This window comes from Vidua macroura, chromosome 2, assembly GCF_024509145.1.
Source record: "Vidua macroura isolate BioBank_ID:100142 chromosome 2, ASM2450914v1, whole genome shotgun sequence".
NCBI lineage: Eukaryota > Metazoa > Chordata > Aves > Passeriformes > Viduidae > Vidua > Vidua macroura.
Genome location: NC_071572.1, coordinates 66,323,691 through 66,350,114, shown reverse-complemented (window position 1 = coordinate 66,350,114; position 26,424 = coordinate 66,323,691). Strand labels below are relative to the sequence as shown.

The 26,424-nt window shown below is 44.9% G+C and overlaps 1 protein-coding gene across 1 annotated transcript; it reads left to right on the top strand.

Annotated features, from left to right (window-relative positions):
- The first annotated feature begins 333 nt into the window (after positions 1-333).
- Positions 334-26,424, top strand: LNP1 (leukemia NUP98 fusion partner 1). Its single transcript, XM_053970844.1, has 3 exons — positions 334-527; positions 24,033-24,278; positions 26,224-26,424. The coding sequence occupies exons 1-3, from the start codon at positions 381-383 to the stop codon at positions 26,422-26,424; spliced, it is 594 nt and encodes a 197-aa protein (XP_053826819.1). The 5' UTR covers positions 334-380.

Genomic DNA, 26,424 nt, shown 5'->3' with positions numbered 1-26,424 from the left:
GGTCTGCCCCCCGCAGGCATGTAACTGTGGGCAATTCTGCATTGGTATTGACAGCTGGGGCACTCAGCGGCAACACAGGGAGCAGCCGCAGCCCTGCCACCCACCCCCTGCAGCAGTGTCATATTGGACATCACTGCAATGGAAAGGTTAAAGGAAACCTTGTTGAAAAGAGATGAGAAAGGGCTGACTTTATGTTTAGACAGTGCCTGGGGCTGCAGTGGGACAGGTTTTGGGGAGGGATTGCAGAAAGAGTGGTTGAAATTCTGTGTCTGCTTCCTCTTGTTGTCAGAACAGTGTGAAGCTACTGGCTTGGTGGTGGAATTTGACCTTGCTTTGTCTTGTCTGGCTGGGAGACCCCCCCAAGTCTGGAGCAACTGTACATGGAATATGATGAGGATGACGATATTTTCTTTGCAAAATGGATGAGCAGCTTCTGGGGCCACAACTTGATTGATGAGGAGAAAGAAGACAGAGGCCACAAGAAACGTCAGCCACAGCTCTGTAGTGAAAGGAGAGCATCCCTACCGGTAAGAGCTGTGTGCAGCTTTCTCTGTGTGCACGTGGTGTATGTATAAATATAAGCTCCATCCCCAGAGGCACAGCCCCAGGGATGTATGAGGAGTATGGGACACCTTGCCAAGTAAATTCAGTTCCTGCTGGCAGCTGCTAGTTGCTTTTTGAGCTTAGCTGTCTGACAGGGTCTAGCCTCTGGGGTCTTGGAATACAGAAAACTGGCAAATGCCAAGAAGAGTGATGATAGGACCAGAAATGTAAGGAGAAGTGTGTAATAGCTGCCTAACTATGTATTACAGTGTTGTTCTGGCTGCTCAGCACAACCTGGCAGACATCAAAACATTTTGCACCTGCCTGTAACAAGTCTGTTCTCACATGGAAAACTGTATAATTCCATATGTATTAAAAGGATTTGGACCTAATTATGCAACTATATTGTCTCCAAGAAGTTTTACCCTTTACCCTTTGGGACTTACCTGTTTTCAGGTAAGTGTAACTTCTATTTTAACCTAGAGGATGCAGTCCTTCCTGTTTTAAAACATCTGACTCTGAAAACAATGATACAACACATAACAAAGCTTACTAAATGGCGAAGTAAGATTTTACCATAGAAGTACATTCTTTATTCTTAAAACAGTCGGGAAAGGGGCAGGTTCATGTGCAGAAGGCAGCTCACAACTGTCTAAGTGATTATCAAAATTAGGTTAAACTGAAAACTGTTCATAGTCTTCACTTTATTCAAAGATTGTTGCTTTAATTTCAGCTTTTAAAAGAACGTTTAGGTGGTCCAAACCTGTCTCCTTTTTTTCCAACTACATCAGTTGTCTTAACAAAGATACTATGTTTTGTTACAAACTATTTTTTACTTATATCCTTAGATCATTATGGCTGCAATGAAGCAAATGCTAATATACTGGGGAGGAGCAGCTAATCTTTTCCAAACTTTTTTTTTTTGTGCCATTCTATGTTTCCACTCTGCAAGTTCTTCTCCTCTGTAGCTGTCAGGTTCTAAGCTGTGGGATTTTTCATTTCCAAAAAAAAAATTGGCTAAGAAAAACCAACGAGTCCAAAACCACTTCCTCCCTCTTTGAATTCATGTGCTGGAGAGATAACCTTCATCCATAACTTCTGGTCTGATCAGCCATATTTGTTATTTACTCTTATATTTCACCTCATCCACAGATTGCAAGACAGGCTCTGAGTTAGAGCTTTGCTGCTGTATTCCATCAAAATGCTGAATACATAACATTTATTAATGGGAGGGGAAGGAGGTTAATTAATTTTACTGTATTTTACTTTTTTTCACTTAAGATACATGCATATGTGATTTCTTTTGGCCTCAAGAGAAACTGGAGTGTAAGAATGTACTTTAAATCTCTTTCCATTCAGCAAGGTACTGAACACATTTTGTATATTTGTGTCCATATTAGCATGTCCTTATATTCAGTTTGTTCAAAAGCTATTTAAATAGTTAGCTAATAGCTATTCAAATAGCTGATGCTATTTGCATCCCTGAATCCATACCTAGAATTTAGATTAAATTAGCTGACAGAAAGACTATGACTTTTTGATGTTACTGTTTAACAAGCTAAAGCTATTGTGTATACTTAATTATGTCTGACCTTTACATTAATGCTTCACACAAATTTGTCTTGCTCCACTGGTTTCATATAGAGAATGTAAATTTTAACTGCTTTATTTCTCAGTGCCAGATGTTGACTGGAGGAATGAGACAGGAAGATTTGTCTGGGGATTTTATAATTTGAGGATATATTTTGAAATGAACTCTTGATTTGGAAGTTGAGTAGTTGGTAGTAAAGAGCAGTAGTATGTGTTTCCTAGCCAAAGCCAGAAGTTAAACAAATGGGTTCTACTGATGCCTTGGAAATACCTCCAGAAAGTATCTCCTTGTTGAGAGCAGTAACTTGAGAGCTATTGCACCTGGATGTGTGGTTTTTGCACAGTTACTCCAAATTATAACTACTGTGAGATTAATTATTGCAAATTATAACTGTTGTAAGATTCAAAACACTGGTACTGTTATTTAAATATTGTCTTCATTTTATCAGAACAGTGCTAATTATTAGGAGGAATAATGACTGAGATCAGAATGCATCTCTTCTGAAAGCTAATACCTCCACAGCAGGCCACAGTGTACCCTTCCTTCTGTCTCAACATTGAAAATTGAGATAACTCCACTGTCTAGATGAAAATCAAGTCAGCAAGTTCTGACACAGCTGTTGGAAAAAGCTCCTTGTGCAGGTACAATGATACTGCCAAAAGAGCACTGCCAGCGCATTTGGTCTCATATCCAAGGCTGGTATTCAGGGCATCAGCAGCAGAGCAGTCCTGCCCATGGGAACTGCTTCAGCACCATGAGCCTTTTGGTGCTACAAAGCAAAGTGCTCTCAGGATAGCACAAAAGGTGGCTCTGCTGGAAAAATCACTTTCAGCTCCAAACTGCTGTGTTGGTCTTTGTAGTTTTTCCTGTGCTGTAGTGAGACATTCAAGCCACTGCTCCCACCTTTAAGACAAAAATAAACTCCTGTGGTATCCTATTGTGGTACAGCCCTCATCCTAAATATGGACAAAGATTTGAAGAATAACTCCCAAACTAACAACAGTTTTCATTCCCCACCCCCCCCCAATATCTTGGTATACCTCACAAACACTACTGAAATGAGCTTTGCAAAATGCTTTTGCTATTGTCATTCACACTTTGCAGAGGGGAACACAAAATAATATTCATCCTTCACTGGATCATTTGCAAGTCAGGCTAAAACAAGTAACTCCAATCTGTCAGGCTAAAACAACGTGTAACCCACTGTCCTGGAAAGCTTGGAGCTCTGTATGTTGCTGTGGGCCAACACTGAATGTAAAAACTGACCAGGGATAATTAAGTCAGCTGTTTCCATCTCCTTTATTTAACTTGTTCCCCTGGGAAACTTTAGACAAATTAACTGTGATACCCTTTTTGCAGCCTCCAGCTATGACTTTCCTTGACACATTCTAGTTATCCTACATCATTTAGATTCAGAACACATCTTACCTCCCAGACATTTTGTTGTAAGGAAAATATTTGAGACAAAGGAGAACTGATAAGAAGCTTACAACCCTGTACATGTATCCACCTTCAAATAGACATTAATGCTCACAGGAGAAAATTGCTAAGAGTGACTGAGAGTAGGAGCAGAACAAATGACTGCTGTGGAAGTTACTGACATTTAATTTAAACTGAATTTAAACTGAACATCTACCACAATATTGTTACTATAGACCAATTGAAGACCAGACCAAAACATTTTTAAGAAATATATGCTTGTCTGTAAGCTTCTCAGAAGGAAATGAAGCCATGGGAGAGCACCTGAACGTCAGATGTTCCAAAATATCCCTAAAATACTCGGGTCATTGTGTAAACTTCAGCAAACAATGAACACTTGTGCTGACACACTGAAGATTAATGTTCTTACTGACAGCTGTGCAAGCTCTCAGATCAAGCCCAAAAGATGTAAACAATTAACTTGTCTAGAACAGAAACTGAGAAAGAGATAAGGCAAATTATACTGACAGCAATTTTTGTTGTGTGACGTATTTTTGTTTGTTTCAGATGGGCTATTAGCAGAAGATTATCTGCTTTGTAAATAGACACACTGAACATGAATGGCCTTTAACCAACACAGAAAAAAGGAGTAATAATGGGAATAAGTAACAATCCCTGAGATCCCTTGGTGCTTTTGGCTTTCTCAGCACTGGCAAAAAATCCCCATTTTGATAGTGGAGAATTTAATGTATCATGCAAAGGCACTGTGAGAGAAAGCACAGTCACAGTAATATATTTGCATAGACCTGTCTGTGTAGCTTTACCCTTGGCCCACTGAGGCAGATGGGCATTTCAGAGGAAAGCTTGTCCCTTTTCTGGACCATTGCTGCCATATCAGTAGGTAAACTGCAGTCCTTTTGTTAAGACCTTAACTGTAATTCTATCTGTGAAGGGAAATTAAAGAGAAATGTCTTAGTAAAAGAAAACACAGTCTTTGCAAAACAAGACTGATGGAATCCAGTCCCCCATTTTAGCTGTTGTCCTTTGGTTTGTTTTTTTTTTCCCAAACCCTCTAGGAACAGATACCAGTTATTTTTGAGACAATTTTTATTTCCAGGAAAGAATATATGTTGATGCTATTAAAATGACAGGGAAGACATTTAGCTTGTTGAGCCTGGCATGGCATGTGTGCTCCTGTCCCTCAAGCACAATGCAATTGCTTTGATGCTTTCTAAAGTAACAATACAATACAAGACTTTACAGAACTTACAGCTGTATTGACTGGTTTGAAACCAAAGTAAAAATAATATGGCAAAAATCATTAACACTACTCTCAGAGGCAGTCCATAATACTGGACATAGTAAGCTTATGCCTGGAGAAAAAAAATTGAACCAGTACCAGGTATTTTGCAAACACTCTTCAAATATTAGGTACTTCTGTCAGGTGTGAGATTTATTATTTTCAGCATCTCTCATCAAGCCTGTCTAATGCGACGTACCTGCAGCCATATGAATGCACAGCCTCTCTATTCAGAGAAAGGCTGCATTGGTCCCTGTTGTGCCAATACACTTATAGTAGCATCCAGAGCGAATGAAGTTGTGCGCAGGATGTATTTCAGGTCCCTTGCAGTCCAAGGTTTGTGGATTCATGTGAACACTATACCCAGTTGGTTTAATTTTACCGTTTGTTAAAATAACAAAACAACCAACACACACACCACAAACCCTGCGCTGAGTGTAGGGTTTTCTACTGGATTTTCTTAGAAAGTGTTATAAATGAAAAATGATCCAGCCAAATTTAAAAAAAAAAAAAAAAAAAAAAAATTATTTTAGCAATAGAGATCTAACTTAGCCAGCCACAAGGAAAAGGACAGTGCCGAGCTCGGGATCGGCGCTGGGTGCAAGACACAGAGATCAGCCTCAGCAGAGGTTTCACTCTATGCTCCCACACCACCATCCTGGTACAAGCGATTTTTATAGGGAAAATTTTGCCTGAACCCAGGATTTTGGCATTCAGTCCTTTGTTTCATTCAAAGTCCCATAAGTTGATGAGATTTCCTTCTCGGCAACAAGGCAGAACAATTCGAAGTCCGGTGTCCTTTAAACTCTTGATGAAATTTACGGGAACACAGTATTCACATGTATTGGCCCGGGGGGGATGTTCTTGATGTCCATCTCGGGTCGTTCACGCGATGATCAGCACCTGGGTGTCTCCATATCGCCTCAGATAAGGCCCATCTCCTGGCGAGCCACATCCCTTTGCTTGTAAATCAGGTTTCAACACACACCTGGTTTTGCCTGAGAAGGGGGGCTTCTAATGCCAAAGGGTACATTCTAACAACTATTCAATATTATATATATATATATCATGCAAAAAAATGGCGCGAATTATACCTGTTACATATAACAATCCCCCACCTTTTATATTCACCTTTTATATTAACCCTTTAATTTGTGCCCTACTTATTATTTCTACTACTCTCTATAGTTTTTATTTTAGCTTACAGTTACAGAGCCTATAACGAGTTTGATATATATATTCTTTCCTTACTTCCCCATGTTCAAGTCCTCTCCTGGAATTTCGTGGTAGTGAAATGAACAGGGCTAATGCCTTTATTAATGTTCAGCTCTTTATTAAAAAGATCAGCTGGGCAGGGGGCTCGACGCAGAGCTCGCCCCCACAGTCGTAGCTTTCCCAGGCAGCTGAAAGGAAGGAGGCGTGCAGAGTCTGTCACTGGAGTCCCGAGTAGCAGCTGTCCTTTCTCCTTTCCTTGTGGCACACCAGTGGCCCGAGGATGAGGAGGCGTGGTGCGCAGAGTCTGTTGCTGAAGTCCAGAACAACAGCTGTCTCCGCTCCTTCCATGGTGGCAGCACCAGGGCTCTTTGTCTCTCTATCGCCCTGCTTCTCAGAGCCTAATATAGTCTGTTCCTTCTTAGGTGATGGCGACAGTTAAAAGTCAATCAGGGGATGTGTTTCCCTCTTCCTCAGCTAGGGCATTTGCCTAGACTCCTCTACTGTGTTCAGGTTTTGATTTATATTCTTTTTTCCTCCTAAAAATACTCCCATGATCCTAAGGGGTTTCTATTTGCATGTTAGTCTCAGAGTGGCAGCGTGGAGGGGTGGGAGGCCGGTTGTCCCCAGGTAGTTTAGAGAAAACAAACAGAGCAATTAGCTAATTAGCATTTCAATATCGGTACTTAGCTAGAGTTAGTAGTTTTCTTTTAGTGTTGCCATGGGAACTAGGGAAGCCCTGCCCGCGTCTCTGGGGAACACCTGGAAACTGTTCATAACAAATCCCTCCTCTATTTCTTTGATCGGGCTTAAGCCCGCATCAACTTACAGTCTTTGGCTTTTGAGGGCTAACTTCTTTTGGCATTTGTATGCTTTTACTCAGGCCTGAGGGTAATTCTAGTGTTCTTTAGAAACCAAGTTTTTTTTAGGTAACTCCTTTGGCTAAAGGACACTTAGTCTTATTAAACAATTACCAAGTACTTAAACCTTTTCTATGGTACTTTAACTCAGAAACAGTTATTAACACCTTACTGTATATCAGCCTCTAGCAAGTCTTCTTTAAAGTTAATTTTAAGTCCTCTGGTTTCTTAATTACTGTCCATGCACAAGAGGAGGCGGGTGACACTGTTGGGTCTGGTCTGGCGTCTGGGGTGGCACTGGTCCTTTAACTCTGGTGACGTGGGTCTAGCCTTTTTCTTGGGTCCATACCGCAGTGTGTGTGGTGAGTAGTACCTGGAAAGGTCATTCAAATTTGGGGGTTAATGGAGTGGTAGTGTACCAGGACTTTATCAACACCCAATCCCCAGGACTGATGTGGGCATTGGCATCCAGAGGGGAAGTTTGGGAGAGATACCCCTTCTTTCGGAGGCCTTCTAGGGATTTTCCTATGACCTCTAAATATTTCTGAGTTGCTGCCTCCCCTTCCAGATAATCTGCTGTACTGAAAGGGGTGATTAAAAAAAAAAAGGGAGTCCAAACATTATTTCATAGGGAGTGACCCCTGTGTCACACCAAGGTCTGGTTCTGATGCGCAAGAGAGCGAGAGGTAAACACCTGAGCCAATTCATCTTTGTTTCTTCAATTAATTTAGTTAACACATTTTTAAGAGTTCTATTCATCCTTTCCACCCTTCTAGAGCTTTGAGGATGCCATGGGGTGTGCAACCTCCATCTTATCCCCAGGGCTTTTGTTACTTGATGTAAAGTTTGAGCGACAAAATGTGGACCTTGGTCCAAGTCAATGTTATTGACTAGCCCATATCGTGGTATGATGTTTTCTAAGATATTCTTGCAACTTCCTGCAGTTTCCTTTTTGGTTGGGAAAGCCTCCACCCAGTGAGTGAGGTGATCTACGATCACTAGTATATGTTTGTACTTTAATTTTCCCTTGCAGGATCAATTTTTGGGCTTCTTTTATCAGGATAGCTGCTGCTGCTGCGATTACTTTCCCACTTAAATACATTCTTAGGGCTTCTTTGAGCAACTCATTGATGTTCTTTGCTTGCCAGTCCTCTATCTTTTCTGGTTTTTGTCTAATATCGGGTCAGGATTTGGTGGCAAACTAGACCTTTAAGAGGACTTGACCCTCTGGGCTATCTGGGTCTATATTTGAATATAACTGGAAATTTCGTTTTAGTTGGTTAAGCCAAATTGCCGGGGTCTCATCCTTCTCCTGAGTACCATCAAAGGCCAATTTCGTGTTGCTTCCCCTAGGGATACTCTTTGATCCCTCTTATCATGAGGGACCTATAGTCTCTCATGTTTTGCCTACCTTCTTGTTGGCTGGGACTCCAGTTGGGGTCCACCAAGGGCATCCCCTGGCTCCCTGGGGGCCCCAATCCACCCTCTCTTTCCCATATCTTCACCCCTGCTGCTCAGATCATCTGGACCTTTCTTAGAAAGAACAGAATGCTTAGAATAGCTCAGGTCTCCCCAGGTACAAATACTCAGCCCTAGAAATTGGTCCAACTGGCTAGATATTCCAACGGGGTCTTCCACTAAATTTCTTAGCTTTTTCCCAAATCCCCGGACTTCGGAAGCTGCCAAAGGTGCATCCACAAACCTAACTCCCCCAGCTGCTCTACCCATAGGAACCCCTCTAAAGGTAAAGAGCCCCTCCACCCTTGGTGCTTTGGATCGGGTGCTACAATACGGCCCTTTTTCTAAGAAACCAGGCAGGGAAATAGTAGTGGAGACAGACACTGGAGGCCAGGGGGCATGCCAGGTGATGAACCAACCCTGGGCAAGGGTGGCTTCAGCTCCCAAGTGGGAGGAGGCAAGGAAACTCCAGCTGGAGAAGGGGAAGAGGGAGTTGGGCAGATGGTTGAGGAAACTAAGGGAAGGGACGATGAAACAGAGGTGGGAAAATGGGGGAAAGGAATCACGGACTCAATAGGAGGGGCTGAAGGACCAACTGGGGAAACTGTTGGGGAAGTAACAGGAGCAGAAGGGGACAGGCAATCGAGGGGGTCCCATTCCTTTATTTTTCTAGTCTCCCCCTCTCTATTCCCTTTGTCTTCCTCTCTATTTCTTTGTAACTTGCATATTCTCACAGTCTCATTATTTATAGAATTCTCCAGCCAGCAAGCTGCATGAGATAGTTGTTCTCTATCAAGGCCCTCTCAGTTTTTGGGTTTTTTTGGGGTTTTTTTGGTTTTTTTTGGGTTTTTTTGGGTTGTTTTTTTTTGTTTTTTTTTTTTTTTTTTGTTTGTTTGTTTGTTTGTTTTTTTCTTTTGTTTTTTTGTGGTTTTTTTGGTGTTGGTTTAACTGATTACACATCCACTGATCTTGGGTTCCATACCACGGCCACTCTCCCTGTAATTCTAACTTCAGCCATACTTCCTATACTGTAATGTATCATCTTACTCTTGTTTAGACCCTTCATGGCTTCCAGAGAATCCCATTGGTCTAACAATTGCCCTAAGGGGCTGTTAGGGGGAATCCTCTTGGCTTTCTCTTTGGAAGGATCTGCTCCTTTACTATAACCTCTTCCCATTATCAGGCCTCAGAAAGAAAGGGAAAGAAAATACTTTAAATGGTGTATCTATGTAAAATGGAATATAGTAACAGGCAACTAAAGCTCCATTCCCACAACTTAGTATTTTGAATCACTGGACTAAACTTAATCTCTTTTAACTAAATTCCCACTCTTGGTCCTACCCTCTTGGCACTTTACATGGTCTCTTGGCCAGGACAATCACTAGTCACACTCTCATCTATTATCTTCTGTTCTTTTTCTCTTTGGCCTAAGTTTTGAACTTCTTGATGGACTTTCTAGGCTTGTACCCCTGCTAAGTCCTGCCCAAACTCTTACTTGTCCTTTTGCCTAACCTTCTTACTAGGCTTGGGAAGCTTGGTCTCCCTACCGAGGTAAGGTCGAACGTCCTGCCGAGCCTTACACTCGAACTCCGGCCAAGCCCCCTTGCCTGACCCTACTAGGCTTGGGAAGCTTGGTCTCCCTGCCGAGGTAAGGTCGAACGTCCTGCCGAGCCTTACACTCGAACTCCGGCCAAGCCCCCTTGCCTGACCCTACTAGGCTTGGGAAGCTTGGTCTCCCTGCCGAGGTAAGGTCGAACGTCCTGCCGAGCCTTACACTCGAACTCCGGCCAAGCCCCCTTGCCTGACTCTCCTACTAGGCTTGGGAAGCTTGGTCTCCCTGCCGAGGTAAGGTCGAACATCCTGCCGAGCCTTACACTCGAACTCCGGCCAAGCCCCCTTGCCTGACTCTCCTACTAGGCTTGGGAAGCTTGGTCTCCCTGCCGAGGTAAGGTCAAACGTCCTGCCGAGCCTTACACTCGAACTCCGCCCAAGCCCCCTTGCCTGACTCTCCTACTAGGCTTGGGAAGCTTGGTCTCCCTGCCGAGGTAAGGTCGAACGTCCTGCCGAGCCTTACACTCGAACTCCGCCCAAGCCCCCTTGCCTGACTCTCCTACTAGGCTTGGGAAGCTTGGTCTCCCTGCCGAGGTAAGGTCGAACGTCCTGCCGAGCCTTACACTTGAACTCCGGCCAAGCCCCCTTGCCTGACCCTACTAGGCTTGGGAAGCTTGGTCTCTCTGCCGAGGTAAGGTCGAACATCCTGCCGAGCCTTACACTCGAACTCCGGCCAAGCCCCCTTGCCTGACTCTACTAGGCTTGGGAAGCTTGGTCTCCCTGCCGAGGTAAGGTCGAACGTCCTGCCGAGCCTTACACTCGAACTCTGGCCAAGCCCCCTTGCCTCACCCTACTAGGCTTGGGAAGCTTGGTCTCCCTGCCGAGGTAAGGTCGAACGTCCTGCCGAGCCTTACACTCGAACTCCGGCCAAGCCCCCTTGCCTGACCCTACTAGGCTTGGGAAGCTTGGTCTCCCTGCCGAGGTAAGGTCGAACGTCCTGCCGAGCCTTACACTCGAACTCCGGCCAAGCCCCCTTGCCTGACCCTACTAGGCTTGGGAAGCTTGGTCTCCCTGCCGAGGTAAGGTCGAACGTCCTGCCGAGCCTTACACTCGAACTCCGGCCAAGCCCCCTTGCCTGACTCTCCTACTAGGCTTGGGAAGCTTGGTCTCCCTGCCGAGGTAAGGTCGAACGTCCTGCTGAGCCTTACACTCGAACTCCGACCAAGCACCCTTGCCTGATTCTCCTACTATGCTTAGCTTGCTTGCCTTCCTGCCTTTCTGCTTACTCGGGTTAGTGCCTGCTCTGACGGGGACATCCTGCCCTGCCTTCCAGGGACATTCCCCCATCTGCTCTGACGGGGACCTCCATCCATGCCTGCCATGGACATCCTACCTGCCTTGTTATCCTGTCCTGCCTGCTGGGGACATGCCCTCTGCCTGGCGGGACTTGCTGCTCCTGCTTGCTAGGACATCCCGCCCTACATGCCCTGTTATCCTCTCCTGCCTGGCGGGGACATGCCCTCTGCCCGGTGGGGACATGACGCTCCTGCCTGCTTGGACATCCCACCTGCCCTGTTGTCCTGTCCTGCCTGGCGGGGACATGCCTTTTGCCTGTCGGGGACATGCTCTCTGTCTGCCAGGTACATGCCCTCTACCTGCCAGGTACATGCCACTCCTGCCTGCTAGGACACCCCGCCCTACCTGCCAGGGACATCCCACCTGCCGTCCTATGCCATCCTGCCGGCGCCGGGGACATGTCCTCTAGGACCTCCACATCCCACCTGCCCTGCTGGGGATATTCCCCTTGCCCTGATTGCCAGGGACTTACTTTGCCCATAGGGCACCTCCACATGCTCGGAGGAGGGCCTGCTTTACTTCTAAGGAGACGCCTCAGTCGCTCCTCTATTCCACTCGCTTCCCCCTGTTCCCGGCCGGCCCCTTCGCAGGAGTCCAGAAACGCGGTACTAGCGGGTCCCTCTCACTTCGGGGGTCCGAGCTGCCAGCCCCCGTCTCACTCACTCACTCATTCGCTCGTCTCCCGGTTTTTCTTACCAGTCCGACTCTCCTCTGCATTGCTTGTCTCACGCTGATCCTAGGGTCCGAAGGTAGCCAGCGACTCCCGAGGGTCCCTCAAAGCAGGTGGTCGAGCTGTCCAGCTGTCCGGGGGTCCTCTTTGGGCGTGGCTATCCTGGACGAGCCCCCATATTGAAATGAACAGGGCTAATACCTTTATTAATGTTCAGCTCTTTATTAAAAAGATCAGCTGGGCAGGGGGCTCGACACAGAGCTCGCCCCCGCGGTCGTAGCTTTCCCAGGCAGCCGAAAGGAAGGAGACGTGCAGAGTCTGTCACTGGAGTCCCGAGCAGCAGCTGTCCTTTCTCCTTTCATTGTGGCACACTGGTGGCCCAAGGATGAGGAGGCGTGGTGTGCAGAGTCTGTTGCTGAAGTCCAGAACAACAGCTGTCCCCGTTCCTTCCGTGGTGGCAGCACCAGGGCTCTTTGTCTCTCTATCGCCCTGCTTCTCAGAGCCTAATATAGTCTGTTCCTTCTTAGGTGATGGCGACAGTTAAAAGTCAATCAGGGGATGTGTTTCCCTCTTCCTCAGCTAGGGCATTTGCCTAGACTCCTCTACTGTGTTCAGGTTTTGATTTATATTCTTTTTTCCTCCTAAAAATACTCCCATGATCCTAAGGGGTTTCTATTTGCATGTTAGTCTCAGAGTGGCAGCGTGGAGGGGTGGGAGGCCGGTTGTCCCCAGGTAGTTTAGAGAAAACAAACAGAGCAATTAGCTAATTAGCATTTCAATATCGGTACTTAGCTAGAGTTAGTAGTTTTCTTTTAGTGTTGCCATGGGAACTAGGGAAGCCCTGCCCGCGTCTCTGGGGAACAGCTGGAAACTGTTCATAACAGTATTTGTGTATCTGTTCTCTTCCCTTTATTTGTTTTTTGAATCTGGCTAGGGCTTCAGCTGCCCTGCTATGTGGTGTCTCCTCTTCTAGTGTCATCAGTTTTGATACCTGGTTCGTTTTTCTTAGAGCGGATTCTGGATCTGTGGGTAATGCTGCCATCTGCATCCCCTGTACTACTGATTGTATGAGCCTTATGAAACGGGATGAGACAAGGTAGGAATATGACCCGTGCCACCGAGCATGAAATGAAGAAAATTACCTTTTTCCACCAGGCCCCATCAAACAAATGGTCCCACCACGATGACTGGAGCAGGGAGTTCCACTTTTGTACTGGGACGTGGGCTACTCGTTTAATCTCTGTGGCCAGGTCTCTAATAGTCTCCCCGTAATCATCTATCTCCACACAACACTGAGATTCGTTAAATTTCCCACAGACACCACTTTCCTCGGCTAGTAAGTAATCGAGGGCTATCCTGTTTTGGTATACAAAGGCCCTCATCTGAGAGTGTTGCTTGGGTAATAATTCGAGGGCATCTGAGGTGTGATTGGATACGATCTCTACCACAGCCTGCAGTCTTATTAAGCAGTTCAGCAAATAGATGGGGGTCCTATATCCCCATGACCCATCCTGTGCCCACGTTGCTGGACCATAGTATTCAATAATTCTTTCAGTGGGCCATTCGTCTTCCCCCCAAGTTTGTCCCCCACCAATGAGAGGGAATTTTTCCTTTAAGCTTCTCCTCTCCCGATTTAGGGATTCATACAAGGGGGCCCCCAGTGAGTTGCTTTCTGACCTGGGTAAAGTGAAGAAAACAGGTCTGATTAGTCCTACCGTGCAGGATCCCTTCTAGCGTTGAGGTAACTTGCTGTAGGCCTTTTTCCCACAGATCCAGTACAACCCATTTGGTGCTTTCCATCTATTCCTTATGTTCTCTGGTTCATCCCAGTACTTACTTAACTCGCTGATTGACTGGTATGGGTTGGCTCCAGGGCTTTTGTTCCAGCAAAGCCCGATTTTATCACTCCATTCACACTTATCCTTTTTCTCCTGGCTCCATTACCCAGTAGGGTTTTCGGGCTGCCAGGTCTTAATTTTGCTGGTAGAGTTAATGGTTAAAGTGGATATGCACGGAGTGTAGCCTACAACTTCTGAGTATTCTCTACCTTCTCTGCTGAGACAGAAAGTTCCAATTACCCGTTTATCCAACACCCACCCCTCTGGTCTTTGAATTATTTTGGGGGTCAAGTCAGCCTTCCACTTCAGTAGTTGTTCAGGAGTCAAACCCTCGCCCTTCCAAGGCCATTTCTCAGCAGATTTTAGCCCCCCACAGATCCAGCAATTCGACAACCCTATTTCCGTGGCAATTTCCTGCATCAGATCCACAAATAGATTCTGATCTGAAGCAGGTAATCCCCATTTTGTGTATTGTTTTTCCAATTGGTCATATTGCTCACTTATAGTTTTCAATCTTTCCTGTTCCACCCTCTTTTTTCTCATTTCAGCCTCCTGTCTTTTTACCTCTTGCATTACCTGTTTCATCCTATTTTCTTGGTCCATTCCCTCTTTGTCCTTTGTGAAGCAGAATATCTTGTCATACTGTAAACAAACCCTGTTGTCCTGGTCCTCTAAAAGGTCCAGGATAATTGGCTCAGTTTTTAGTATTTTCATACTTCAGGTTATTTCCCACCCAGTAAGTTTTTCCCCCATCATACACATACCTAGTTCATCAGGGTTATAACACAGTGAATTACCTTGAAAATAAGCAACAAAAACTGACTCTTGCTTCCCACCAATCCATACAGTACGATTACATTTGCTACAGGCTGGGATGGAAATTTCCCCTGGGCTCCTTTGGTGCAGTTTATGTGCTGACTGTCCATTTTTGAGGTATTTTAATTTTTCCTTGAATTTATATGCCCCCTGTTGAGTGTTAATTTTAGAACAAGGTTTATTAGGCTTACCCTTACTGCAGTTCCATGGGGTCAGGGGCACTGGACCTCCTGGGTACCTGCCACCGGATTCCCCTGTTTCAGGGTTAGGAAGGTTACTGAGGCATGTGGCTAGACTCAGGCTCATCAGGATTACTCCCACTGCTAGGATTCCTCTGCCGTTCCCTGCGCCCACTGGGGTGCCTCCAGCGGCAGGGTAGACCATCTTCTTGGCAGCAGGAATCTTCGTCAGTGGTTTCGTACCAAGACCGAGCTGCATACCTTCGCTTAAAGGTGCCCCACCAGCGTAATTCAACAGGATCTGCACTGCAGGGTACCTTGTTCAACCTACGGCACTCAACAGTAATGATTTTAGCTTTTGTTTGTAATTTCCCCCTCAAGCCGTTCTGATATAGACGAAACCAAATTATTGAATCCAATTGAATTAGTCTCAGCCTGGTGGCCAATACCAGAAAATGGCTAGTCAGGTTTTGTTCTTGTTTAAAGCACTTTGCACACAGCCCACTACGTCTTATTCCTCTCCGACAGTGAACAACCCACTTCTTATAACAGTATTCGCAAATGAAACATGCAAAGGGGTAACAGTTACAATCTGGTACAGAACATCTGACCAAGTTACTCTCGGTCATTTACTAGGCCGGCGCAAAGTTATCTTCAAATCTCCAGGGGAGGAGGTGACTTTCCACTCCAGGGCTCAGTCCTGAAGGTCAATTTTCTTCACCCTTGATGCGTGTGTCCACCCCTTCTCTGCAGTGCGTATAGCAGTGTCTGTAGTTAAAAGGACGATATAGGGTCCCTCCCAATGAGAGGATAGTGGAACTTCCTTCCATGTTTTTATGAGAACCCTGTCTCCAGGCTGTATCTTATGTATCGAGAAGCCAAGGGGGCTGTGCTGCATGATTACACCCTGCTTTCACAATTCCTCGAGATTCTTATTTAATGTTATCAGGTATGGTTGCATTTGCCCATCCTCTAATTTCAGATGCCCTACAGGCATACCATGAGTATAAGGCATCCCATATAACATTTCAAAAGGTGAAAGCCCCGTTTCGGAATGAGGCATAGTTCTTATGTTTAATAAGGCAAATGGGAGATATTTTATCCATGACATTTTTGTTTCTAACATTAGTTTGGCTAGTTGGGCCTTTAATATTTGATTCATCCTTTCCACTTGCCCAGAACTCTGAGGGTGCCATGGGGTGTGATAATCCCATCTGATACCTAAGGTATCTGCCAATTGCTTAATAATTTTTGAAGTAAAATGTGTTCCTTGGTCCGAATCAATGTAGCTTGCTAACCTGTATCGAGGTATAATTTCCTCCAATAAGAACTTTGATACTGTCTAGGCTGTAGCCCTGGAGCTTGGAAAAGCCTCCACCCAGTGGGTTAGTTTGTCTACTATGACTAGTAAAAATTTGTATCTCCCGACCTTAGGTAGATCAGTGAAATCTACCTGGATTCTTTCAAAAGGTTGGTAAGCTGCTGGGCGACTCCCCAGTGTTAGTTTCCGGGAGTTTGTCCTATTTATTTTTTTGCAGATTATGCACCCCTGTACCTCTTGCTTAGCCAGTTCATATATCCCTTTACAGCCAAAGAATCTCAGGAATTGCTCAGCTAGTGCTTGGGCCCCCCCAGTGTGTTTGTTGGTGTAATCTCCTTAGAATCTTCCTAGTGTATTCTTTCGATAATAATTCCCTCCCGTCTGGCAACTTCCACTTACCTCCTTCCAGACGCCCCCCAATCTTCTGATAATCTTCTATCTCCTTTTTGGAGGGTTGAGGGGGCGGTTCCTGGGTTTCCTCCCTTTCAACTTCCGGGATACTTACCTTTAACAAAGCTGCACTTTTTGCCTCTTTGTTGGTTAAGTTGTTCCCCCGAGTTTGGAAGTGCATCCCGGCTTGGTGTCCTTTTACATGGACTACAGTAACTGCCTTTGGCCCTCTGATAGCTTTTAATATTTGTTTAATTATTTCTTCATGAATTAGCCCCTTTCCCCAGGTATTTAGCAGTCCCCTTTCTTCCCAAATTTTCCCAAAGGTATGTACTACCCCAAATGCGTATTTGGAATCAGTGAAAATCGTCCCCTTTTTCCCTTCAAGTCCCAACAATGCCCTGTATATGGCATATAGCTCACAGGCTTGAGCCAACCATCCTGCATTCAGGGGCCCGGACTCTATCACTTTTCCCATTTGCCCATCAATGACCGCATATCCCGACTTTCTTTTGCCTTCTATTACCCTTGCAGAACCGTCCACAAACCATTTTTCCCCTTCCTCGAGCTCTTCTTTCTCTAAATCCGGTCTTATTTTGGTTTGTAGCTCCACCATCTCAACACAATCATGAGACAGGTCACCTGGAGCATCCCCAAATAGGAATTGGGCCGGGTTTTGTGCCAGGGTGGTTTTTAGCTCCAAGTCGTGGGAATGAATTAAAATGGCTTCGTATTTCAGAAGCCTAGCGTCTGTCAGCCACTTGTCAGCTTTTTGCTGTAAAATGCTCCTTACATTGTGGGGGGAGTAGATGGTCAATGAAGCCCCGAATGTTACCTTTTTGGCTTCTTCTACCAATATTGCCACGGCCACAATTGCTTGTAAGCAAGTGGGCCACCCCCTGCTGACAGGATCCAGGAGCTTGGATAGGTATCCGACTGGTTTCTTGGCCCCTGCGCAGTCCTGAGTTAGAACTCCATGGGCAGTATGATTGCTAACATCTACAAAAAGCTGAAAGGGCCTTTTTATATCAGGGAGACTCAATACAGGGGCTGCCATAAGGGTCTCCTTTAATTCCCTGAAGCCTTCTTCATCTTGTTCGGTCCATTTGAGCCTATCCGTGGTAAGTTTGTCATAGAGAAACATTACCTTTTCACTGTATCCTTCAATCCATTGCCTACAATAACCCAAAAGTCCCAGCAACTGCCTAACCTCCCTTTTTGTTTTCGGGGGAGGCAGTGCAATTATTCCAGCCACCCGCTCTGGATCTAATTTCTTTTTCCCTTTTGTTAACCAGTGCCCTAAGTATTTCACTTCGGGCTCCGTGAATTGTAATTTGGACTTTGATACCTTCAACCCCCGTTTTCCCAGAAAATTCAATAAAGCTATAGTTCCCATTCGTACCTCCTCTTCATTAGAACCAGCTACCAATAAATCATCTACATATTGTAACAGTTTGGTCCCAGGAATTGGCACAAATTCACTAAGCAGTTTTTCAAGGGCTTGACCAAAAAGATTAGGTGAATCCACAAACCCTTGAGGGAGGGAAGTCCACCTCAATTGCTGTTTTCTTTGTGTGTCTGGGTCCTCCCATTGGAAGGCAAAGAAATCCCGGCTCCCCTCGGCTAGGGGCAAGTCCAGAAGGCGTCTTTCAAGCCGATCACACTGTACCATATATCTTCCGGGGAGATATTATTCAATAAAGTATATGGATTAGAGACCGTGGGAAATAAGGTTTTTGTTCTTAGATTTACTGCTCTTAAATCTTGTACCAATCGGTAACTACCATCCGGTTTCTGAACTGCCAGGATTGGTGTATTATGTCTTGACATGCAAGGTTCTAATGTGCCTCTCTTGATTAAATCCTCAATTATTGGTTTCAATCCCTTTCTTCCCTCTAAAGGGATGGGATATTGTTTGATCCTTATGGGATCTTCTGGTCTCTCAATTTTGATATGGATTGGTTCCATGTTTAATTTTCCAGCTTCCCCCGGAGTGTGCCAAACCCTGGGATCAATCTTTTCCTCATCCTCGGTGGTCAGCTTATATAAACTTACCATGAGTCTTGAGTCCTTCGTAATTATGCTTATTCCTAGCATTACAATCAGGTCTCTTCCCAGTAAATTGTATTCTGTTTCTTCTACTAATAAGATGTCCCCCACACAGATTTTATTCTCAGATTCTATTTCTACATCCCTCAAGACAGGGACTTGAAAGGGTTCCCCTTTTGCCCCAGTTACAGTCATAGAATCCTTACCTTTTGTGCACCCAGGAGGTAGTTGCCGGACTGTGGTTCTTTCTGCTCCTGAATCAACCAAAAAAATCAACTCCTGCTTTTGGGGTCCAACCTTTAATTTTATCAAGGGCTTTCCAGATGTTCGCGACCCCAAATTATAGAGCCCCTGATACCTCTAATCCTCCTGAAAAATCATTTCATCTTTCATCCCTCATCCCTTTCATCTTTACAGTCCCTCTTGAGGTGTCCTCTTTTCTTACAGTAAAAGCATTCAGGGGCATTTACCTGTTTGTCCTTCCTTTGTGTAGCTCCCGGCTTTCCCTGGGGCTTTCGAGCCTGTGCCAGCTTTCCCATTGTCTGGACTTGCTCTTGTTTGTTTGCTTCCCTGACTGCTGCTACCAACACCTTGGCTTGTATCTTTTGTTTCTCCTCATCCCTCCTCATATATACCTTTTGCACTTCTTTTAACAATTCTTGCAGGCTTTTCTCTTGCCAATTATCTATTTTCTCCAATTTTCTCCGAATGTCCTCACATGATTTTGCAACGAATTGTGTTTTTAAAAGGATTCCCCCTACAGGGGATTCGGGATCAGTACCTGAGTACATTTGAAGGCTCTTCCTGAGCCTTTCCAACCATTCTGTGGGAGTTTCATCCTTCCCTTGACACTCCCCTAGTGCTTTACTAATATTTTGTCCTTTGGGGACTGCTCCCCAGATACCTTGTATTACCATGTTTCTTAGTCCGATCATTTTGGCCCGATCCTCCTCCGCCTAAGCGTTCCATGATGGTCTTTGTTCTGGCCACTTCTCCACCCCGCTCCCTCCCTGGGGGTTTCTGAATTCCCAATCCTTGATGGCAGCCTGCCTTATCATATCTCGTTCCTCTGCATTAAACAAGGATCTTAATATGGCTGAGGTATCATCGTATGAGTATATACTATTTCCCAAGAATTCATCCAACCTCTCCGCCATCCCCAATGGGTCATCCATTAGTTTCCCCATCTCCTTTTTAAAAGCCCTTACATCCCCCATATTGATGGGAACGTTTACAAATCCGATGACTCCGGGGGCGGTTGGGACTTCCCTTAAAGGGTATAGATTAGGTCTGTCCCTTTCATCATCACTATCATCCGTATTTCCTCTCCTTGCTTTACACCGAGTTCTACTGGCGGGAGAAGATGAGTTTTCCCCAGTGTGAAGCGGCTGTGTGTGTGTGTCCCCATGTTGTGTGGGGAGGGGGTGTTGAGAAGGTCCCAGTGCGTCTGCAGCCAGTATTTGGGCATTAGGTGGCGATGCAGACTGAGCTGGAGGTGCTGTTGGTGGGGCAGCCGGGACCTGTGCTTGTGATGGAGGAACTTGGTATGGGGGTGGTAGGTTTTCCAGGGGTTCCCAAGTTTTACCTGAACTTACCTTGCTGCCGGAGGTCTTAATAGGGAACAGCCGCACGCTAGCATATTCCCACAGCTTGGCATACCCCAGCTCCTCATCATCCCACTCCTCTTCTTCATATAAGTGTTCAGAGAGTGCTTGGCAAAACTTACTTTCAAAGGTACCAAAAATGGGCCAGTATAGGAATTTTCCAATTTCCCTGTTTCCCCATACCTCTACACAGTAGTGTATCATTTTTTCTTTGGACTTCCTCCGCCTCAAGGTGCAGTCTTCCCAGTGTTCTAACATCCAGCCCAGGGGACTTTCCCTCGGAATTTCGGGCAACCCGTCCTTTTTCCCTCCTCCCTATTTATTTTTCCCTGATTATAAGTTCTTACCTTTTTTGGATTTAGAACTCTTCTCTTGAGTTCTCCCCTGGACTTTACTGTTCCTTTGTCCCATGTTTAAAGTTTTTCCTTACCGTGTTTCCAAGTCGGTGTCCGCAAGCCGTTCCAAGAAGTCAGTTACTTGCGTGCTAAATGTATACTCTAGTCCTGTCTCGGACCGAGTCTTACCAAATGTTTAAACCGGTCTGTCCCCGACTGAGCCTTGCCAGCTTAGTAGCCGCACAGTGAACCGCTCTGTGGGTTTTCAGTTGGAAGAAGGGTGAGCTCTCTTTTACCTGTTTCCCTGGACTCCCCGAGTCCAGAAGTTGGTGAGGTTTACCAATTTCTCGAACCCACAAGAACGTACCTTCCCTCCCCTGACTTGTCTGTGAGTGGATCCCCGTAACTCCCCCGAGTTTCAGGTCGTATGCGTGTTGTGAGTGTACCCGAGTTCTTTTGCTTCCCCTGTAGCTGACCACTTCCCTCGCGGGATAGTGAAACTGCGGTTTATTGGAGCCCTCTCTCGCCCCGTGACGAAGTCACATCTCACACACACACCCACTCATACCTCACTCAACCACGCGATACTTATGGCTCCTTTTCCCACGTGGATTCTTCGTGCACATTGATTTTATGAGTGAAAAAAATTTCTGCTGCAGCCTCTGAGACTTAGGCTCCAAATTCTGAGAGCTCTGGGCCCACCTTTTTTTTTCCTTACCGTGGCTTTTGTGGCTTTTCGTAATCTGGTTGGTTCCGTGGGATTCCTCCTTCCCGTCCGGCCGCTGAACTCAGCGAGGCGCCACCCAGATCGAGGATAGGGAACCCCCTGGATACACCAAACCGGATCACATCAGGGTCACCAAGATTGTTATAAATGAAAAATGATCCAGCCAAATTAAAAAAAATAAAAAAATTTATTTTAGCAATAGAGATCTAACTTAGCCAGCCACAAGGAAAAGGACAGTGCCGAGCTCGGGATCGGCGCTGGGTGCAAGACACAGAGATCAGCCTCAGCAGAGGTTTCACTCTATGCTCCCACACCACCATCCTGGTACAAGCGATTTTTATAGGGAAAATTTTGCCTGAACCCAGGATTTTGGCATTCAGTCCTTTGTTTCATTCAAAGTCCCATAAGTTGATGAGATTTCCTTCTCGGCAACAAGGCAGAACAATTCGAAGTCCGGTGTCCTTTAAACTCTTGATGAAATTTACGGGAACACAGTATTCACATGTATTGGCCCGGGGGGGATGTTCCTGATGTCCATCTCGGGTCATTCACGCGATGATCAGCACCTGGGTGTCTCCATATCGCCTCAGATAAGGCCCATCTCCTGGCGAGCCACATCCCTTTGCTTGTAAATCAGGTTTCAACACACACCTGGTTTTGCCTGAGAAGGGGGGCTTCTAATGCCAAAGGGTACATTCTAACAACTATTTAATATTATATATATATCATGCAAAAAAATGGCGCGAATTATACCTGTTACATATAACAGAAAGCATTGTAGAACTGGTGGGATAAACCTTCCTTTGTTATAACTAATCACAGCTCCCTCAAAGCCAGGTGAACTTCTCAGGGTTACTTTAGTAGCTGAAGGCTTAGCACCAGGCTTATACAAAACAGAGAGTCACAGAATCAATTAGGTTGGAAAAGACCCCAGAGATCATTGACTCTAACCTTTAACCAATCCACCACCGTGTCAACTAGACCATGGCACCAAGTGCCATGTCCTATCTTTCCTTAAACACCTTTAGGGACAGTGACTTCACCACCTCCCTGGACAGTCCATTCCAATGTCTAGTCATCCTTTCTGTGAATAAATTTCTCATAATGTCCAAAACATATATGCATTCAAAAATGTATGCCAGCAGCTGGGTGCCTGGAGTGCTTTAATCTGACACCTACAGGAGTGTAATTTTCAGTACCTCCCATTTCTCACACTTTTCACCATCTCCATCTTATCTGTGTTCAGCTACTCATCCTGAAAATCATCAACAGCTGGCAGGGTTTGGGGTATCGCCAGCTCTGTGTGGTGTCCTTCTCATGCCTCTCTTCTACAGGTCTGTCCCTTTCTAAAACCACCAATTCATGACTCCACAGGACACAGCAGTTCTGTATCAGTTTAATCTCCTTTGCAGACATTCAATTAAACACAGATGATGCAGATCAATAGCTTTTATCAGCATTCCAGGCCTCAGAAAACTGAATCACATAGAAACTAAACAACTATCTACTCTCTCTCCACTTCAGCCCTGCAAATATAATTGTAGAAGTCTGTTTCCTACTACTTCTTTAGTAGGGATATGTCTCTCAATACCCTGAAAGTGCTTCTTCATTAGTTCAAGACAAATGTGCCCAAGGAACCAGCAGAAAATTCAAATCTGGGCAATAAAGCATCTTGTCTGCATGTAGACCGCGCTGAAAACTTGACAGAACTGGGTGAGAAATGGTTGCTGTCTCACTCTAAACTCAAATAGCTGATAAGACCTGGAGCACTGTGGGTCAAACCTCTTACCTGACTCATCTGGCCACAAAAGGCTGGTAATGCTTTTTGAGAGTCCTGCCTAGAAACTGCAGCCAGGTGCAAGGCCTGAATTTTTGAGGTTACAAGGAGTCCCAGTTCCTTTTAGTATCAGTGAACTCTAATAGTGAAGCGATACGCGGAATAAATAGATAGACTCCATAACCTGGGGTAGTTATGAAATGAGTATGTATGTCAGTGCCCGGCACAAGCAAGATAGCTCTCCAAAACTTGTGCCCCGAGCCTCAGTCTGACCCACTCCTTTATTCCCAAAGATGTTCCATATGTAATACATTGCACAACTTTTTCATGCATATTCAACCCCTGGCCCCACCTGTCCTCGCCTCTCATGCTAAATAAGTCCACGCCCTTCTGGGCACAAGTGGTTTGCTGTGGTGGTTGTACGGGGGTCTCTCGGTGGTCCTGAGGCTGAAGACTGTGGTCTTCCTCATGGCTGAACTTTTGAACTTTTCCTCTCTGCGCATGCGCTTTTGGTGCTTATCTGAGTACGTCTGTCAGTCTTGATAGGCTTGGAGACAGAGGAGCTTCTTTATCTGGGTTCTTTGCCTCTTCTGGTATTGTTCTTTATGCAGGAAGCTTCAGAAATTTGCATTTTCTTATGCCCTTTGTACCAGGCAGAGGTTTCTTAAGTAAAAGGTTAAAATTCAATACATAACTCTACAAGCTAAATTATAAATGCTTAATTCATTTTGTTAACTTAACTCCAAAAATCTCTGTTTCAATAGGACCCACCACACTTTACATTTGAAATGTTCATTGTGTGCCAAAACTTATATCCTCAAACCCAGGAATAATAGGAAATTCTGCTGCTGCTGCCTCTAGAAAGCAAGTTATTGGCAGTGTGATTCTCCTACACTTAAAAAAGAAAGATACAGAATTCTGGGGAAGGTCCTTCACTTTGCACCACTGTTTGGGAGAGTGTCTGTGGCAGAAAAAAATCTGCCTTGTGTGTTCTGCTTTACTATTCAATAGTCAACAAAGACCTTTTATTTTTCAGGCCAAGCTTTCCTCCCTCCATACATCACGACTTCATGCTTCTGCCAAAGGCTCATCTTCAGGCCACCTCAGGGGCTCCAAGGAATTTCAAGAAGACCAAGATGTCAAATGCCACTGCCACAGGAAGGCAAGCCAAACACCTTCAGCAGACAGCTCATGTCCAGAGACAAGATCAAACTCCTTTCAGGAATTTGCAGAGTCCTTTGGAAAGCAATTGCATCTCAAAAGCAAGCGCTCAGCTTCTTTGGTAGGTAATAAGATCACTATGGAAGAAAAAAAGCCCAACCAACCAAGTCAGCTTCATCCCTTGCGTAATTGCTGTGACTTTGCTGGGGGAAGTGCAGAAATAAACTCCAATTGCAATTTCTCACATTATGTGGTCTCAAATTACTACAAGTAGCACAAACCAGGTTAAAGTTGTATCATCAGTGTGAGGATTTTTGATATGGTGTTACTGTCTAGGCTTATTCAGGAATGTTTATCCTCAAAATGAGACACCACACTGGCTCATGTGGCAATGTTTTCAGAGTTTTCTATGGCTGTGGCCAGAAAACATGACAATACAAACCCAGGTTTGCTTCACTTCTGCTGCAAGACCCAGCTCATTTTTTCACTGCTGCTGACCTGACTTAACCTATGTGGAGTTATCTGTAATACTGCCAGACACTGCAGTGTTTGGGAGGCTTCTCATTTCCCCCTCAGGACTCCATCCATCTGGTTTCTGCAGTGTCACCACACAGATGCAGCAGCAGCTATTGCTGTAAGTAGCAGAACATATTTTCATCGAAAGGGCATGCAGGCAGCAGGGGATTCTCTGCCCATTTCATCCTTCTCCCCATCATTCTGTCCAGAGCCATGAGCATTTTGTCTGGTGTGCGTTGATGAAATAGCCAATAACAACTTTTTGTCTTGACTTTATTATATTTTTATTATGATACATAGTATCTGCTGTATCATGCAATGGAAGAAAGGGTAATAAATCCTAACTCACTTTTAAGTATCGGGAAGACCATATCAAGTTGTCACTCCATTCAAAAAGCTGTGCTTGAATAACACCTGACATTAGCATCAAATAACCATAGAAGGAAGACTCCTTTTGTTCCAGGTTCTTGGCACTGACAATTTGGATGAAAAAGTAATTTTCAACTCTCTTTGCACAGCAAAAGAGGGGGAAAAATTTCTTTTCAATAGGCAGCATAATTACATGATCAGTCCCTTACTTATAGTCCTTGCATGACCAATCGTCTAAGAATATGCAGAATTATGATGATGATAGCACTGTTACACCATGGTCAAAATTTCAAGTGCATTCCCTAATCTTCTTTTTCCTCTTCAGGAACTATTCAATTGTTTTCATTTGGAAATTTACATTGCCTCATGTGCCAGCATTCACCAGTGGTTCTCTGGTTTATCATTTATAATTTCTCAAAAATGCCTGTGGCTAGAAAGTCTGTGAGTGTGTAGTTGATGTATGATTAGGTATAATGAGCACAATGTGTTAATTATGGCTTTAATTATTTTAATCTGTTTTTCAAGCAGACCAAGTTGTTGCCATTCCCTCAGTCAAAATTGTAGTTTGGAAGATGTGAAGGAGTTGTGAATCTCAAAGAAGTGAGGAATAGGTCAGAGATCTGAAAGGAAATGTGGGCTTAAACCTGTGTCTTCAAATGGAGCATTTTATTTGCATTCAGAGCTCGGTGGGTGCAATTCAAACCACCATGATCAGACAGGTGAACAGCATGGGAAAGGTAATTCATCTGCTTCCCTGCATATTGCTTTTCTCATATAAATGTGTTCAGACCTTGTTTTCAGCAAAGTCTTTGTAGCAAGCACTGAGCAGCCTTCAGGGATGTAAAGATGGATCACATGAAACAAACATGGAGTCTGGGCTGAAATCTCAGAGCCCCTCCTCACTCTTTCTCCCTCTTGTCTGCTCTCTTCTTCAAGTCCAGTGAGGCTGTGACCCTCCTATCATATACAGAGTAAAATCAAAGTATTTGAGTGTGTTGCTTTTTGCTGAGCTTTAGGGTGACTGGCTTGGGCCTCGAATTTGAGCCCATCATGGTAAAGCTGATCTTGGTGAGGCAGGTTAATGGGACATTTTCTTACTTAGTGAAATAAAATAATGAGGTTTTTTTAATTCTTGTAGGAGTCTCTTTTAATCCCCTGCTATTTCTTCCCCTGCCTTTTAGCAACCTGAAGGTGCAAAAGAGAGACAAGAAAGAGAAAAATTGCATTTGAGAAAAAGCAAGTCTCATAAGAAAATGGAAGAGAAATCAGAGGCAAGGAGAGAGCGAGACGAAGCTGAAAGTTCAGAAGCACCTGCAAAACACAGTGAACAGTTTCCATCACAAGCAAGCATTCAGAAAGGTTATGTATCTACAGGCAGCTAG

Bases quoted from the DNA above. Each gene is read 5' to 3' on its own strand.
- LNP1 (XM_053970844.1), top strand. From the start codon at position 381: ATGGAATATGATGAGGATGACGATATTTTCTTTGCAAAATGGATGAGC. The intron at 528-24,032 runs GTAAGAGCTGTG...TTTATTTTTCAG, and splicing joins AAAGGAGAGCATCCCTACCG to GCCAAGCTTTCCTCCCTCCA. The intron at 24,279-26,223 runs GTAGGTAATAAG...CCTGCCTTTTAG, and splicing joins GCAAGCGCTCAGCTTCTTTG to CAACCTGAAGGTGCAAAAGA.